Genomic DNA, 16,500 nt, shown 5'->3' with positions numbered 1-16,500 from the left:
GCCCTGGAGGCCGGAGGGGAACCGAGGCAGCCGGGCCCGTGGCCGCTAGCTGGGGAGGCCTGAAGACAGCTTGGACTCGTTTACCTGCAACACATTTTGGCTTTGACCGTCTGATTTCCACACTCATCAGGAGACTTTAAAAATGGTTAAGTAGCTGGTTTCCCCTTAGTGGAAACAATGAGGATGATGGCAATATTAAATTCAAAACTGCAACTTAAAAACAAAGAGCTGACGAAGGTGTGGCTGAAGCCCACACGCACACAGATATAAATACCTTTGGGTTTACACGTGTACAGACTCGGGCCATCAGGGCCAGGGCCAGCTGCAGCTTCTCTGGAAATCTCTCAGGCAACCTCAGCTTTGGTGCTTCTGACCCAAGCCTCTGGGGCCAGTAGCTTTATGACCATCCCTTACCCGTGAGCAACGGGCACCTGAGGACGGTGGGGGATGATTCTCTTTTTTAAATATTTATTTATTTGACTGCACAGGGTCTTAAGTTGTAGCACGCGAGATGTTTCAGTTGAGGCATGTGGGATCCAGTTCCCCGACTGGGGATCGAACCTGGGCCCCGTGCGTTGGGAGCTTGGAGTCTTAGCCACTGGATCACAAGGGAAGACCCGGGACAGTCCTTCTATGAGCACTGTCCTGTTTCAGGGGCTTAGCTCAGACCTGCTAAAGGAATATACTACAGTTCTGGACTCATAAATAAAGGAACTGTGGATGGCAAATAAGAAACGAATTGAAGAAGTCTAAAGGCCAGAGAAAGAACACATATCTCTCAAACCCTTTGCTTTGCCAGCTGGTGTAGGGAGAGGCAGCTGTTTGGTTTGCGGAAGGCTTGCAGATGGCGAGACGAGGTGGCCGATCTTGCACACGAGCGCGCTGCTCGGGGGCGGTGTGCAAGAGGCACGGATGGCGACAGGCAGGCCCCGAGCCTGCACGCACACGCGGCCGCCAGAGGCGTCGTGCCACATCTGGAACTGATGGGCAGGCACAGATGCACCCACCAGAGGTGTCCTGAGAAAGTGTCTGTTGCAAAATAATAATTAATAATAAAAACTAAATCCATGGGCTTTCGGGAGAAGGGGAGGCTGGACTGGCTAGGCAGGTTTGCCCTGGGATTTTCTTAAAGCCTCCTCCAGTTTCTGCCTGAACTTGTTGTACTTCTTCTGCACTTGTTGGACCTTGTCCTGCTCCTCTTTCTCCAGGATCGTTAGGAAGTTCTGGAGCTCAGGGATGGAGAAGGCGTCCCACTGGGCGGCGAGAGGGAGGTTGGGGGAGAGAGAGAACAGGAGCCAGGTTAGACATCGCGTGACGGAGGGGCCCTGCCAGCTCAGCTCCCCTTCACACCACTTGCTACGGAATAGGCAGGTGTGATGAACACAGCCTGAGGTCTCCATGCCATACCAGCAGCAGAATTTCAAATCCTGGCATCTTCTGGCCAAGAATTAGTAGACCATAAGCCCTGTTTTGATTGGCTTATGCTGTATTTTATTGGCTGAGGCCCTATTCATTGGAGAAACAATAATCTTAAATTTCTCAGTAGCAGCTGAGATCCTAACTGTGATGCTGGAGCTGCCTGAGACCCTGGTGACCACCTGGAGCTGTCTGCTTTGGGGCTGACCAGCAACGGGTCCCCAGCATGCAGCCCCCAGAGTGAACGTCGGGAGGGGAGCTGAGCTTGGACTCAGGAGACTGGGTGTCAGCCTGGCTCCGCCGTGTGACCCTGAGCACAGAACTCCACCCTTCTCAGCTGTTTCCTCATCTGCCGTGGAATTAGGGTGTCCACCTCCCGAGGCTGGCAGCGCAGATAATGAGATGAGTCACTTGCACAGCTCTGCAGGGCCTGGGCCTGGCCAGTGGGACCTGGCTTCTCAGGACAGAAGGCAAGTCCGGCTTTTCCCGGCTGACCCAGGAACTGAGGCCCCCATGGGGTCAGGGACTTTGACTCCTAGGCTTGTTGAGCACAACGGAACATCAAGGTTTATCTGGTTTAATCCCCACATTGGAGAAATGGGAAAGCTGAAGTCCCCAGAGGGAACCACTGTCACAGAGTTTCCAGTACAGCCGCAAAACTTGAACGAGAAGCCAGGCCTCTAAACCCCAGGCCTGTGAGGTTCCCACAGGGCCAGCAACGCTCAAACAGTTTCTGTGGGATACTCTGTCCCAACAAAACCTCCCACTCTGTCAAACAGAGGGAGAGCAGAGCTTCCTGCTGGAGGCTGGAAAAAGAGGCCTAGATCCCCCTAATTTCCACAGTGGCCCCCAAGACTGCTTCTGAAAACCCCAGGACGCGAGGAGCACCAGCTTGGTTTCACCCCAGTTCACACCGCAGGCTGGACGCTTCCCTTGGGGTAGCGAGGTCTGTTTTCAAGAACTAGGCAGAGACAATTGAGTCAACAGTACCTGTGCCTGCGGGAGCCCAGAGTTGGAGCTTGCTGGGCCTCAGGACATCCTCAGGAGCGAAAAGCTGGGTGGAACCCAGGGAGGTTCTCAGCACCCCTCCACCCTGAGTGTTCACAGTAGGCACATGGAATCCTGTCCTTCCACAGGCCTTGCCAGACAGGCCCTGACCTGCTCCCCCAGAGCACTTACAATCCTGACTTCAGCGCTGATCTTGGGCCACACTCGCCCCAGCTCAGCAGCTGCAGGGCGGCCTCCAGCTGCGCTGGGGGGTGTGGACCGCGCCCACCCGGCTAGGCGAGCCCCACGGGCTGGGAATGCGCACAGGCGGAGGCGCCAGGACCTACCTCCACCTCTCCAGTTTCGTTCTCCTTTAGCACGAAGCTGAGGACGTCCGTGTCAGGCCCGGCGAGTAAGCGCAGGTAGAGGGGGCAGTCAGCGATGGAGAGTTTCTGGAAGAGCACTGCAACATGTATAGTACCACATGTGAGACAGACTGCCAGTCCAGGTTCGATGCATGAGACAGGGCGCTCAGGGCTGGTGCACTGGGATGACCCAGAGGGGTGGGATGGGGAGGGAGATGGGAGGGGGTTCAGGATGGGGAATACATGTACACTCATGGCCGATTCATATCAATGTATGACAAAATCACTACAATATTCCAAAGTAATTAGCCTCCAATTAAAATTAATTAAATTTAAAAAAACCACTCAGTCTACAAATAGAGAATTATTTTCCTTCCTAGAGGAAGGAAAAATTCTTAATTGATTTAGGTTCAAAATGACAGTAAGACAAATAAACTCAAAAACGAAAAAAGAAAAAAAGAGCACTGTAAACCAAGAGAGCGGGCTGGGCTGCCTTGGAGTAGAAGAGCAGGGGCTCAGGATGGCCTGGGCCGATTCGGATGCAGGGGTGTTTCTAGCCATTCTTTCAACCTAACGAAAGGCGCCTGGCAGGAATAAAGGGGAACAACCGGTGCCTTCAGAGTCTGCTAGGGTGGGAAGCGTGTTTCCATTCACGTCATCCCCCCAAACGTTCGAGGGAGTGGTCCCATCCCACAGATTAGGAAGTGAACGCCCAGGGGTGGGTTTCCTGCAGCCACGTGTGAAGGGAGGGGCACGGTGGACGGTCTGTCCGCAGACCCAACGCCACACGCCACACGGAGGCTGGGCTCCGGCGCCACGAGAAGCCCACCCCTCCAGCTCAAGTGTGACGGGGCCCGCCCAGCCAGAGTCCGGAAGGGTAGTTTCTGGGGGAGAGCTCGCTCGCTCCTACCTTGCCCATCCTTGTGTATCCGCTTGAAGAGCGCGAACTTCTGGGGATTGTCCACGACCATGAACTTCTTGAGCAGCCCCTGGATGACCTCGCTGACCGTGGTGCTGCTGCTGATGTGCAGCTGCTTGACGGCGTCGAGCGGCAGGTAGAAGGATGTACGCTTGTCCGTGGCGGCCGCTGGATCCACGTCCTTGATGGCGTCATAGATGGACTGGGGCCGGATCCCGGCGGGCACCGTCACCGGCCGCCGCAGCTTCAGGTGCACCTTGATGAAGCCCGTGTAGCTGCCGTCCTCGCTCTGCCAGGGCGCAGGTTGGGCGTGGTCACGGCACCCCTGTCTCGCCGGATCTCCCACCTGCCACTCCGGCCCGGGGCTCCAGACTCACCGGGCTGCAGAGGCCCTTCCTGATGCGGTGCCATCCCAGCCACACCCGCACCACCTGCCTCCCTGAGTTCCCTCCTGCCTCTGCTGACCTAGGGATGCTGGCAGGGCAGCGGCACGAGAAGGCCCGCAGGACCTAGCTACTGCTGCGGCTCCCCCTCCCCAGGGGCTCATGCTGCTTGCCCCAAATCCCCTGCCACCAGGCAGATGGGGTGATTGCCTCTGCTGAGTCCCCAGGCCAAGACGCAGGGTCTGGAGTGGCCCCTCTGGTCGTCCCCCCTCCAAACCAAGGAGGAGCAGGCAGGCTCTGATAAGATCTTTGGAGAACCAGGGCACTGAATTTCCTCCTGCATCTCTCTCTAAAACCCTCGAGACTTAAATCCCAGTTCCTCTGCGACTGGATTGTGCTGGTGTCCACCCGGCTGACGCCCCAAAGAGCCAGTTGCCAGCAAACACCAGCAGGGGGCAGGGCGCCTCCAGTGTCTCCCCAGAAGATGGCCTCTCTGAACCAGCGAAGCTGGTGCCCTCCTCCCTCTGAGCTCTGCACAGTCAGGCAGGCTGCCCCAGGCAGAGGATGTGAGGACCAAGAAGGGGAGGAGGGCTGCCTGCGCCCCTTGCCTAGGGCTTCCTGGGCCCCTAGTCACCTGCATATCATTTAATGCCTACATGTGCTTTGACACATGGACACTAATATCTCTATTTTATACTGAAGCTCAGAGAGGTTAAGGTTTCCCAAAGCTTCAACTTAGAGAAACAGCCAGAGACGGAATCTAGGTCTCATCCCATAGCCCAATCTGTTTCCCCAGACCATGGACAGCCCAGGTTCTCGGCCTCACATAAGCTTGGAGGCCTCCAGAGCCCCAAAGAAAGGGGAGCGCCCTCCTGGGGAGGGGAGCCCCAGGATTCCGAGGGGGAAGAACGGAGCCAAAGCAGAAGGGGCTGTGAGCTAGGTGGGGGCAGGGATGGGGAGCGGGCACGGACACTCACCAGCTTCATGCCCAGGCAGTTCCTCTCCCGGGCGTTGTAGCTCTCAATCTTCTGCTTGATCTCCTGCAGAGTGGGTGGGCGCTGAGGCTCCTCAGGGGGCTTACAGTCATTCTGGAACAGACACAGACGTGAGGGTGGGCACGTGCATTGCACACGCTTCTCAGGATGAGAAAGGGAGTGACCGCTTCCTCCTAAAGGCCTCTCCAACCAAGAGTAAGTAAGCACCAGAACCACGGAGTGAACGGGATGGACTCAGGCTGAGAACAATCGAAGGTCAAATGCCAGCTGGGGTAACTGCCTGGCCGGCTCCCCCCAGGAAGTGGCTGGAACATTTCTTGGTGCCAGTCTCCTCGCCTGTGAAATGGGGGCCATACCCCATCCTTCAGGCTTGTTGCAAGACCACCGTGAAAGGGCCCAACACACAGGCACTGGAGGTATGAATCTGCTGAGTTGGCAAGCTGTTTTGCTCATTGAGGGCTGCTACTGAAAGATCCATTCAGATGCTATGGGAGATGCAGAGACATGCAAGCCGTAGTCGTCTCCTCAAGGAAGTAACAATACAGCTGGAGAGAGGCGTGCACACACGATCCCAGCGTGTGCTGAAGGGAACGACAGCAGTTCTCCCAGGCTGAGTGGGCCAAAGGCACATGGACATCAGCTCAGGCCCCAGGTCCCAGGGCTTCCCTGGTGGCTCAGCAAAGAATCCGCCTGCAGTGCAGGAGACCCGGGTTTGATCCCTGAGTTGGGAAGGTCCCCTGGAGAAGGAAATGGCAATCCACTCCAGTATTCTTGCCTGGGAAATCCCACGGACAGAGGAGCCTGGCGGGCTACAGACCATGGGGTCTCAGAGTCAGACACAACTGAGCAACACACACACACACACACACACATATACACACATCCACACACACACATATGCACGCACACACATCTGCGTATTTATCAAACAAATGCACAACTGGTGGGAGCAGGGGGCTGCAGCCTTCTCTGATAACCGAGGGGATGACTCTTCTCTGCTGGGGCTCAGGGTTGGCCTGGGTTTACTGAGAGCCTCCTCCATGCTAAGTGCTTGGCATGCACTGTCTCAGTTAATCCTCAGAACCAAACTGCAAGATTGAGTTTATCACCCACATTTCACAGTTGAGACAACCGAGACTCAGAGGAGGTTAGGACTGCGTCCAGCCCTACAGTCTGCAGAGCTAAAAGGGACCCGTCTCTTCTGCTGTGTTCTTCCCACGACACCACAGTGGATTCTTCTGACCGCACCCCTGCCCAAGACCCCCTCCGGGAAGAATGAAGCTGAGGATGTGAAGGCCAGTGGCCTTCACACTGCGGAGACGGTCCAGGGGAGAATTCTGGGGTCTCGGCAACTCTGTCCGCCTGTCAGCTCCCCGAGCTTCTCTCGAGTCCGCTGCCACCCACCCTCCTGGGTTTGTCTTCATGCTGTTCCTGTGCGGCTGAGCATGTGGGAGCCACAGTTTGTGGGAATAAACGGGTCGGTGGAAATCGGCCTAGAATTTGCCTGTCTCAGAAATCCAGTGGACCCCAGGGCGGGTCGGGATTCTCCTTTGGCAGATGAGGAAACTGAGGCCCAGAGGGCGATCATTTTCTCCTGGCTGCCATCACGCAGCACCAACCTGTGGGCGTCTGTCTGCTTTGGCTGGGGAATTTCACACCCACGCTGCCATCGCAGAATCACCCAGCTGAACACGCCGGATTCCTGGGGCAGAGCTGCCCTTCTCGCCAGCCCGTGGGAGACAAGTCACACTGGGCAGGATGCCTTCACTTCCTGCTCGCACTTTCCAACCCCACAAGGCCGGTGAGACGTCAAGCTCGGGCCGCGGAGGGGAGCTGGCGTGCCTCCCACACCCGGCCCTCGGCGCGGAGATGCGCTGACGCCCTTTTTCCATCACAGCGTCTTCCGCGGGCCTGTCCTGCCCCTCTCTACTCTTCTCTGAGGAGGCTGGTCAGAAGAGCACTGTGCATCCACACACCATCTCTTACACACTAAATGTGCTGTCCCTATTTTACAGGTTACAGACAGAAGCTCTGCCGGGTTGAGAAACGCGTGTGGTCCCACTGCTGGTAAGCATCCGCGTGGGGCCCGGCGCCCAGCCCGTCAAGTCTGCCTGAGAGTGCTCTGCTCACCACGTGGTCACCCCAGGACAGCCCACGTCTGCCGCCCCCACGGTGCCCACTGAAACTGCACGCTCCGAGGCGGGGATGAGCAGCCTCCTCACCAAGACCGATATACATCACTGACCTGTGAAATGTTCAGCTAAGGTGTGTCTGATTGGTGGGTCCCCAGAAGCCTTAGGACCTGGGGCCACCGTGTCACCCATGAAGATGTCAAGAAGGGACTTCTGTCTCCTGGCAGGAGGCAACAGGATTCCAGGAAAGGGCTCGCCCCACTCGTGTGTGGCCACTCGGATCCCTGGGACAGGACCCTGAGTCCATCGAGGACCACTCAGGAGGAGTAGTTCCTGGGGGACTCCCTTTTGCTGGAGGGGAGCAGCAGCTGGTGTGAGCCGCACATCCGTCTTCACTCGCTGTCGACATGCTCCCCAGGGACCCTCACGGTTAAGCATCTCATTCCTTGTCCCTCCCCGCTTAGTTCCTGGAGACCTCACACCAGCCCCCAACCTGCTGGGCACCTCTCTACAGGACCGGGTGCGCCTGCTGCCCTCTGGGAGCTTCCAGTCAGAAAAGCCAGCATCCAGTTATTATTACACACGCTCCATTCTGCTCATCTACGAAACATGCAGGCTCCTGCTCCTTAGGGGTTAACAGCCTTCTCAGGCTCCTCTATAAAAAAGAGCTAAGTGATGGAGAGAAAACTCTAGCAGCTCCTAGAAGATCTCTCTTGGTTTCCAAATGAGCAACAGCCATTTCCCTGTTAGAAAGGGCAGCTGCATCATGGCTTTCAAAGGCCAGCATTCCAGACTGTTTTTGAACAGTAAGGGTCAGAGCGGCCTTAACCTAAAGATCTTCCTTCCTGTTCTCTTTCCCATCAGCAGACCATCTATCCCTCGCTTCCCACCACAAACCTGGGGAAGTGACGCAAGCGGCTGTGGGCAGCCTCCGCGGGGCTGACGCAGAAGACAGCCCCATCCGGGAGTGCCAGGAGCCCTGTCTGGCTGGCACGCTCGATCTCCCAGCCTCAGATGGCAGCACCCCAGGCCGCTGCCCACACCAGGGCTGGCAGACAAGATCTAACCCATGGACTGAATGAATCAGCTCCTGAAGCAGCCAATCAGCCAGCCAGGCACCGCCAGCACCGCCTGCTCCCCTTTCCCATTCCAGAGAGGGCAGAAATTCTTAAACTTGCTGCACGTGGACTCCTCTGGGGGGGGGGGCCTCAGAAACACACCACCACCTGGGGTCCCTCCTGGAGGTTCTGATTTAAGTGGTCTGGGGTGCAGCCTGGGCAGACGGATTTCAAAAATCTCCCAGGTGATACTAACGTGCAGCAGTGTTGGAAAAGAACTCCCAGGCAATTTCAGACCTCCAGGGTTGCCATCCAGCTGCAGGGTTAACACTTTGGCACCCACAGATATCCACTGCCCCCAAGGTTTACCGAGAAGGCAATATCCAGTGTCTGTAGTCTTCAGAAGGTAAGTCAAAGACCCCACTTTCTATTCACCTGCCGAATTCTCAGATCCTCAAAGTGAAAGATTTGCCTCCATCTTTGGCTACGAAGCTAGAAGCCAGACAGACAGTTTTGTTTCTGGGGGTGGCCCAAGATGGAGACAGAATGGGAGATTGACTCTGCTATGGTTTTAAAGATACAGGCATTCTCCTGCGAGGTGTCTCTCCCAGGAGGCTGACACATCTCGGTGTCTCCTGCATGGATGCTCTGATGAAGCTCCTGGCGTGGGTGGCAGATGGTTGAGCTGTTCCTAACGCACCCAGCACATCCAGGGCACTGATGAAAGCAGATTTGTGTTCCCATGTCCTAAGCCATGGCAAGGGCAGCGTCCTCTCTTAACTCTCAGGGTTATTGGGGTACAGCCAGGTGAAGAGGCTGGGTGCTAGGCCTCAGAGCAGAGACACGTCCTGAAACAGTGATCCTCAGACTTTTCAGTTTAAGTACCCATTACGCCAAAAGAAGAGAGGACCATCCTCTGGTGGTCTGGGGCCCATCTCAGAGCAGATTTACCCCAAGCTGAATTTTACTTTAAGAAAAAACCCAAACACTGGCGAATCTTGCATTTCGATCAATGATATAAAGTCTTAATTTGGGTCACTGGGAAGTGACCCAGTGAGCTGAGAAGACTCTGAGTGAAGCTGGTGGCTTTTAGTCTCCCCTGATGCAATGGAGGAGGAAATGGCACCCCACTCCAGTGTTCTTGCCTGGAGAATCCCAGGGACGGAGGAGCCTGGTGGGCTGCTGTCTATGGGGTCGCACGGGGTCGAACATGACTGAAGTGGTTTAGCAGCAGCAGCAGCTGAACACAGGGAGGCCCACAAAGCCCCAGCAACGAGGGGGACCCCCAGAGTGAGGAGTGGGCTGAGGAGAACCTGCTAGAGCCATTAGATACATTCAGGCCCCCTTTTTTTTTTCTGGACCTAAATCACAGAAACCACATTTTTTTTGCCAGAAATTTCACTTTCCCTGTTTTTAAATTCATCCGCCTCTTCTTGTACACTGCGTTCACCGTCTTACTCCTGTCTGTCTAAAGTCCCTCAGCTGTCAAGGCCTCTCATGATATCAGGTCCCTCAGATGTCAAGGCTGATCATCTCAGCCCTGAATGATAACAACGATGCTTTACTGCTATTTCCTGGCTAGCTCTGTGCGGGCACTGTTCTTCTCACTTAGCCTGTACTGTTGGCTCATTTCACTCTCGCCACAAGTTTATGAGAAATGTACACTTATTATGCTCATTTCACAGATGAGGAAACAGGCTCGGGAAGGTTAAAGCTAACCTACATCCAAAGCTAACACTATACTGTCCTGCACTTAAATCCCATCTACTTATACTAACCTCCGAGTAGACCACCCAGCTTGGTTTTTCTCCCCAACTAGGTTGAAGCTCCCTAACGACTTACACCATACTTAGGTCTCTGCTCTATGCCAGGTGGCCCTGGGCATGAAGCAGATAATAAATGCTTGCTCAAGAAACTGCAATGGCCCCATTCCTATGTGGGGGGAAAGCAGTCTCACTTTCTGCTAGGAATTACAGTGCAGTGAGGCTGGCACTGCAGTCTGGACTGAGTTCTGTGAGAAAAGCACCTGTCTTCTCCACCATGGAATCCCAGAGCCGAGTTCCAGCTTGGCACAGGTGAGAGGCTCAGGCAACGCCTTCAGGATGAGCACGAGCCTGTGTTCCGATTCTGACTCCCACTGCTAACAAAGCCATCTCGAGAGAGTTTGAGCATGTCTTTAAGCCTTCGCTTCCTCATTTCTGTAAATCATTTATTGTCTCATACGGAAGTAAAGGTAAAGCCAAACGAAACAGGGGGCATCCTGGAAATGAGCGAACCCATCCAAAGACATGCGCTCTATTACTCCAGGCATATAAAGTCCCACCTCCGTGAGCCAAGCTCATTTCTCACTTTCCTGGAGCACTCCCTTTGGACTGGCCCCTGTGCCCAAGAGTTTGTTCATTCCTTTCTCTACACTAGTGCTTAGTAAATTTTCTGTAAAGGCCAGGCAGCAAATATTTCAGGCTCTGCAGTCTATCTAGTCTCCGTTGCTACTTAGCTCTGTTGTGGTAGCAGACCGTGATCACAAAATGAGCGTAGTTTCAATAAAACTTTATTTGTGGATTCCAGCCCGTGGACAGTGGTCCGCCACCTCTGTTCTACTCTGCTGTCTGTGTGGTCTTTGCCTGGAATTCACAACCCCCACCTCCCCTAGTCCCATTGTCTCTGTGTAGGACGTTTCTCGGGCCTGCTGCGATCTCATTCTCTGCTCTCCTCATCTCTTAGATCCCTGACACTTGAATTCCCCAGTGGAGAAAGGCACATACAGGTGTGAACTGGTTCCCACCTTCTCCTGATAGCATGGTTGTATTGAGAGGCAGGTGTTTGCAGTGTGTTTCCTCCCACCACCAGTGGAGGGGCCTTTGGCAACTTCACTCTCACTTACTGTCCACAAGTAGACAAAGGCTTTTCACTTTATCAGAGTTCTCTCTCTCCATCCTTCCCTCATGAGGAGGTAGCAAGCTGGCTGAGGAAAGGTGCAGGCACGCTCACCACTGGCTCAGAGACACTCCCAGACACCAGCCCCACGACCTCAAAGCCTCAGATTCCCGTCGGAGCAAACCTGCAAATCCCCATATGCCATGGACCTCTGCAGCTGCCTGCTAACGTTACCTCCAACACTCCAAGAACCTGTGGAGGTGACTTCAGAGCCTGTATGGCTACGTCAGCACCGAATTATGCACTGCCTTCTATTGTTTAATTATTGTTCCACATGTGTTAATTCCAGCTCTCCAGTTAGACCCTCCCTGGAGGGAGTCAGACGTGACATCTGACGATTAGTCTTCTTTTGCAGCCCCTGCAGGGGCTCAGTGGAGAACTAGGATGACCTCCAAGGACATGACAGATAAATAAATACCTGCTGATTGAGCGGCAGGCAAAGAGTGGACTAGCTAAGGTGGTACTCAGCCTGGCAAGGACACCAGCTACGTCCAGGGGCACCTCACACCGACCTGTGCCAGGACGGGCACGTGCCAAGAAGATGCGGGCTGCGTGCGAAGCTGTCTGCTCTCGGCAGCTTCTTGCTGAGGATGAACACAAGACCAGCAAGTGACCTGTGACCTCTGGTGAGTCAATTCCCCTCCCAGGGCCTCAGTTTCCTCACCTGTGAAATGAAGTCAGACCAGAGAAGCTCTAAGGCCCCTCTGCAACGCTAAGATTTTACACAGAAGGTGGGACAGGGTGGTTTCTTTCATCACTCACTGCTTCCTCTTCTGCTTCAGAGAACTGGGTGTGGGCTGGCGGCCTCTTCGAGGAGCGCTGGGGCTGGATGGTCCAAGCTGCGGCAGTGATGATGGGTCTACGGCTGCGCTCAGAACCTGCCCAACGTTTCTCCATGACTTGACTTTGCTCCCTCCTTGCCACTGGCTTCTCTATGTGTCTGCCAGACCCCACGCTGCCCGAGTTCGAGCAGGTCCACACCTTCTGAAGTCACATAGTTCAAGAAAGCAAAACAAAAACTCTCCCGGAAGCCGGTCACCATGAGCCTTTGCCACATTTCCTCTTTCTTAGCTCTTAGCAAATCTGTCGGCAGCAATTCTTGTGCCCCTTGGGTGGAAACCATCTCCAGCCTCTGTCTGGGAAGAGAGCCTCTGGCAGCCTCTGCAGGGGAATGACCATGTATAGCCGCCTTCCGCTCCAGTGTGCTGCCCACAGCCGGCCTGGCCCCAACCCTGGGGTCTCCACTCAGCTTGTCCTAAGAAGGAACCTCTGAAGGAAAGGGGCGGGCACCTGCCGGCTGGGCTGGGTTCAGAACACCCTGCTCGATGCCCAGGTCACATTCAAGTCTCACTGGCCCCTTTGTGATAGCCTAAATCAAATGGGAAAGAGGAAGCCTGGTGGGGCTTCACCGCAGGTCCCCCCCAGGTCCTGGTGAGCTGGTTCCCAGCCCCACCCAGGGCAGTGGGTTGATTCTCATAAGTCCCTCTATGGAGCTGTCCAGTGTTCCGAAATAAAAGAACCAGAAACTCCTAAACTATGGTCTCTGACAGGTTATTCCCAAAAGGGGAATAGGAAGGAAGCATGCATCAGTTGCTCAGTCATGTCTGACTCTTTGTGACCCCATGGACTGTAGCCCGCTAGGCTCCTCTGTCCATGGGATTCTCCAGGCAAGAATACTGGAGTGGGTTGCCAGTTCCTTCTCCAGAGGATCTTCCCAACCCAGGGAGCAAACCCGGATCTCCCACATTGCAGGCAGATGCTCTACCACCTGAGTCAGCAGGGACATGGAGCCGTCTGAACAAGCAGAAAGTGAAAGTGAAGTCGCTCAGGAGTCTCCGACTCTCTGCGACCCCATGACTGTAGCCTGCCAGGATCCGCTGTCCAAGGGATTCTCCAGGCAAGAATACTGGAGTGGGTTGCCGTTTCCTTCTCCAAGGGATCTTCCCAACCCAGGAATCAAACCTGGGTCTCCTGCATTGCAGGCAGACGCTTTACCCTCTGAGCCACTAGGGAAGCCTAACAAGCAGGACCAGCAGAACCATGTGGAATCTGAGTTGCTTTGGGGGGGATATAGAGAAGCAATAAAAAAAGAGAAAGAAAAACAAAACAAAGAGAAGGAAACTAGAAAGAGACTGAAGTCACCCAAGACAATGTGGAGCAGATGGTCCATGTGGACAGTCAGTCAACAGTGACTGATCGAACTGCTCGTGGCTGGGGGCTGTGAAGGGCAGCTTGGGACATGACACTGAGGGGGTGCCCATCCTTGGAGCCCACGGGTTATCAGAGGAGGGGAGACAGAGACGCACGTCCTGTGGACATCAGAAGAAGCACGGTGCAAGCTGAGACCAGCCTGGGTGCAACCCAGGCAGCCCAGCCCAGCTCCGAGTGTAAGGGGTCCTGCCTGGGGACTCTGGGCTGCCAGCGTGTCCCGGAGCCATCCCGGCGTCCCTCATGTTTTCACGTGGCCCTCTCAGTCTACAGGCAGGAGCAGCCCATCTGGGGTAGCAGGAGCCTCATGCAAGAGGCTGGGGGAGCCCTGAGCCTGGGAGCTGAGGCATTTCAATTCAGGCCTGCAGTTGCCTCATCATCTTAGTGAGGCATTCTTGGGGTTCACGGTCATAATCTTATTTAGTCCTCAAAAGAATGAGGGAGGTATGTTGCTACCCACTGAGCCATGTGGCTGCCACATCTGGCCGTAGGCTGGCTTCTGCCAGCCATACCCTTGGTCGTCTGTGAACGTGGGCAAGTCAGTCTCACTGAGACTCAGGCTGCTTTGCCTGAGAAATGCAGGTAAGCAGGTCTTCTTTACACATTTATCGCAGAGATGGACTGAGATCGCACATCTGGAAGTGCTTAGCACAACATAAGTACACAGTAAGCGCTCAATGAATGGCAGCCAGCACACAGCCATGGTACCCACCAGCAGGATCAGTAGTCATCCATCTGGAGGGCAAAGGGAAGTTTGGCTGTGGGGACTGATCCCACATGGAGTCCTCTTCCCCTGACCCTGGACCCCTGACAGGCCTTTCACTCTGGCCCACATTATGACTCTCGGGTATCTACTTTCCTCTTCAGGGCGGTAGGCCCCTTTCTCCATAAAAAGGTTTTGGTAATTATATGTTCCGATTAGTATAAGGACAAATATATTAATGTCATAAAGTAATTCCTTCAACTTAAAAGTTCATTTTTTTCCTCCTGATTTTAAAAGGAATGAAAATATTTTTGTGGGCGCCTCAAATATTTCAGGTCCCTGGATAAGCAGGGGGCGCCTTCAGCGTGAGTCCCAGGTAGGGTGACCAGCTGTCCCAGTTTGCTTGGGACTGAGTTTTCTCAGGATGTGGGACTTCCAGTGCAAAATCAGGACAGTCCCGGGCAAACCCTAGCCCCTGGGACCCCCTCTCAGTCCTAGAGGGCCTCGGTCCCTCTCTTTCTCTGTCTCCTGTGGGGCCCAGGACACTGCTTGTTCTTCCATCCTCCATAGAGCTGTATCCTTATACTCTACCCTGGAGGGGTTCTGGACAGGCCCTGGCCCTGCCCCGCCCCCAGCCTGGCCTGGACACAGGTGCTGGCTTCCTCTCAAGATCAGCACACGTCCCTGCAGCTTGGACACAGAATGGAAGCTTCGTGAGGGCAGAGACGGCCTTGTTCACAGACACAGTTCCTAGAATAGCACCTGGCACACAGGAGGGGCCATTAAATATTTGCTTAATGAATAAAATACCAAGAAGCAATATGACACACACGTGAACATATACACAAAACCCCAAAACAAATCCAGGGAAATGAAAGGTTCCAGAATGGTCTAAGGGGCCTAGAGGATCCTTCTCCACGCCTAGCCATCTGTTTACTCCTGGGACAATAACCTGAAATCAGAGGAGATGCCTGCACTCTATATCCGAGGGTAGATGATGCAAACTCCTTCCATTTCTGTTCTCCCCTCTCCTGGGCCTTCATGAATCAGGCCCCTCTTTGTAGCTCAGAGGTCTAAAGTGTGAATCCAGGCAGAATGGGGTGACACCCATTCTGCTTCAGTGGCCACAGGAATTTTCCCTTGGGTCATTCTCTTGTGCCCTCAAGAGTTTCTAGGACATGAGAAAGTCTGTTTTTCAGTTAGTATTCCTCACTGGATTTCCTTCTAGATCCCTGTCTCCTCTCAGTCTCCCTGACAGCTTAGCTTGATCATTCAGGGTGAGACGTTTTCCTCTTCATCTGAGAGAATTTGTCCCCCCTCCCTGGAACTGATGTATCTTTTTGGGATACTTTCCCTAATCCTCCACTTCTATCTAGAATTAGTGGACTCTTCAACAACAGCAGCTATGCCCCAATTATTCCAGCACTGGCTTCATCTTCTATATAGTAGCATGAGCTGTCTAACCCTATCTCCACCAGTAGACCATGAGCACCCCAAAGCCAGGAACTGTAGCATTTCCATCTCTGTGTTCCCAGAGAACCCAGGACCAGAGCACTGCAGAGTGAGTCAGGGAAGACGGTGGGCAGGGTGAGTGAGCGGGTCCCCACACCTCAGCCCAGACTCCAGTCCCTGCAAAGGTTGCACTTGGCTCTTTTAGAGTCAATTTAAAGAGGCTTCCATTGCAAATCATATGTCTGACAAGGGACTCAAGATCCAGAATATAAAAAGAGTCCCTATAATTCACAACAGAAAAACAACAGCCCCGTTAAAAATGGACAAAGGACTTGAATAGATACTTCTCAAAAGGAGATATACAAATGACCAATAAGCAGATGAAAAGATATTTGACATTATCAGTCATTGCCAAGTCACCTCAGTAGTCTCTGACTCTGTGTGACCCCATAGATAGCAGCCCACCAGGCTCCCCCGTCCCTGGGATTCTCCAGGCAAGAGCACTGGCGTGGGTTGCCATTGCCTTCTCCAATGCATGAAAGTGAAAAGTGAAAGTGAAGTTGCTCAGTCATGTCCGACTCTTAGCAACCCCATGGACTGCAGCCCACCAGGCTCCTCCACCCATGGGATTTTCCAGGCAAGAGTACCGGAGTGGGGTGCCATTGCCTTCTCCCTACCAGTCATTAGGGAAATGCAAATCAAACTCACAATGAGATACCATCTCACACCTATTAGGGTGACCATTATCAAACACACAGAAAATAACAACCTGTGTACATTGCTGGTGGGAATGGAAAATGGTGTAGCTGCTATGGAAAATGGTATGGTAGTCTTCAAAAGATTAAACATGAAATTACCACATTATCCAGCAATTCCACTTCTGAATATAAACCCAAAGAAGTGAAAGCAGGGCCTGAACAGAGATTTGCACACTCATGTTCATAG

At 53.9% G+C, this 16,500-nt stretch overlaps 1 protein-coding gene across 2 annotated transcripts in view; it reads right to left on the bottom strand.

Annotated features, from left to right (window-relative positions):
- Window positions 1–1,036: 1,036 nt before the first annotated feature.
- RASSF5 (Ras association domain family member 5) overlaps window positions 1,037–16,500 on the bottom strand; it is a 72,548-nt gene continuing 57,084 nt past the window's right edge. For both annotated transcript variants that reach the window (XM_068986489.1, XM_068986490.1), the window contains 4 exons: window positions 5,048–5,158; window positions 3,679–3,976; window positions 2,751–2,866; window positions 1,037–1,253 (listed from right to left, as the gene is read on the bottom strand). In XM_068986489.1, the coding sequence (XP_068842590.1) occupies window positions 1,101–1,253; window positions 2,751–2,866; window positions 3,679–3,976; window positions 5,048–5,158 (678 nt within the window). In that variant the 3' untranslated portion in view covers window positions 1,037–1,100. The remainder of the gene's footprint in view (window positions 1,254–2,750; window positions 2,867–3,678; window positions 3,977–5,047; window positions 5,159–16,500) is intronic.

This window comes from Capricornis sumatraensis, chromosome 14, assembly GCF_032405125.1.
Source record: "Capricornis sumatraensis isolate serow.1 chromosome 14, serow.2, whole genome shotgun sequence".
Classification (NCBI taxonomy): Eukaryota; Metazoa; Chordata; class Mammalia; order Artiodactyla; family Bovidae; genus Capricornis; species Capricornis sumatraensis.
This window is presented reverse-complemented; position numbering and strand designations above follow the sequence as displayed.